The sequence below is a fragment of the Cornus florida genome, unplaced genomic scaffold (assembly GCF_030987335.1).
Source record: "Cornus florida cultivar Cherokee Brave unplaced genomic scaffold, ASM3098733v1 CherokeeBrave_3.0.0_Hap2_Chr08, whole genome shotgun sequence".
NCBI classification, from domain to species: domain Eukaryota; kingdom Viridiplantae; phylum Streptophyta; class Magnoliopsida; order Cornales; family Cornaceae; genus Cornus; species Cornus florida.
Window position 1 is genome coordinate 50,365,571 of NW_026775578.1, and position 1,067 is coordinate 50,366,637.

A 1,067-nucleotide genomic window follows, 5' to 3' on the forward strand; every position below is an offset into this window, starting at 1 on the left:
ATGGAGTTTGATAGTGAGGAAGAGGCATATGATTTTTACAATGCATATGGTGGTCGAATTGGTTTTAGCATCCGGAAGGAGTATGGCAATAAAGTTAATGGAAGAATTACATCAAGGGTGTTAGTTTGTAGCAAGGAAGGTGTGAAGGGGATTGACAAACGAGATGTATTTAGAAAGACGCCCCGGACTGAAACACGAACCAATTGCAGTGCACGAATGGTTATTAGATATGACAAGACAAAGGCAAAGTATATAGTTTCTAAATTTGTAGAAAGTCGCAACCATCCATTCATAATTGCTGAATGCAGCCACATGATACCGTCCCAATGACGAATTTCCTCAGTCCAGGTCATTGATGTTGAGTTGGCTTCGGATTCAGGAGTTCCGGCTTGTAATGCATATGAGTTGATGGGAAGGCAGTCTGGTGGCAAAGAATCAATTGGGTACTTGAAAGTGGATCTTAAAAATCATCTAAGGACACAAAGATAAAAGGAGCTTCTTTATGGAGAGGCGGCATGGCTTGTGGATTATTTTGAGACGTGTGGTTGTGAAGATCCTTCGTTCTTCTATTTTTTGCAAATGGATACTGAGCAAATGATTACGAACATATTCTGGTCAGATTGTAAAATGATCATTGATTATGGCCAGTTTAGAGATGTTATCAGTTTCAACACAACATACAAAGTGGTACACGGTAACAGACCATTTGCAATTTTTGGGTATGAATCATCACCGGGAGACCGCTGTGTTTGGAGTAGCCTTAATGTATGATGAGACAGCGGATTCGTTTGTCTGGTTATTTGAAACGTTCTTAAAAGTGATGGGCGGAAAAGCGCCAAAGACTATTGTTACTGATCAAGACGCTGCAATGGCGAAGGCATTAAAGCAGGTGAATAACTTTGATGCATCTCTATTCTTGTATTGTCTCATGCAAACAATCGTATTATTTCAGTCATATTTTTTGAATTTGCATGTTTGTAACATGGGTATTAAGTTAATTAATCGTGCAGGTCATGCCGATGATGAAGCATCATTTATGTGTTTGGCACTTAATGAATAATGAATAG

The 1,067-nt window shown here is 39.1% G+C and overlaps 1 protein-coding gene across 1 annotated transcript; it reads left to right on the forward strand.

Moving 5' to 3' along the window:
• On the forward strand, positions 1-1,067 carry LOC132270216 (protein FAR1-RELATED SEQUENCE 5-like). Its single transcript, XM_059771409.1, has 4 exons — positions 1-243; positions 349-443; positions 649-889; positions 1,011-1,067. Exons 1-4 carry the CDS (start codon positions 1-3, stop codon positions 1,065-1,067), a joined length of 636 nt encoding a protein of 211 aa, XP_059627392.1.

What these genes read in the sequence shown, in the direction of transcription:
- LOC132270216 (XM_059771409.1), top strand. Translation starts at nt 1, where the DNA reads ATGGAGTTTGATAGTGAGGAAGAGGCATATGATTTTTACAATGCATAT. An exon ending in TTAGATATGACAAGACAAAG is followed by an intron (nt 244 to 348) that starts GCAAAGTATATA and finishes TCCTCAGTCCAG; the next exon opens with GTCATTGATGTTGAGTTGGC. An exon ending in TGGCGAAGGCATTAAAGCAG is followed by an intron (nt 890 to 1,010) that starts GTGAATAACTTT and finishes TTAATCGTGCAG; the next exon opens with GTCATGCCGATGATGAAGCA.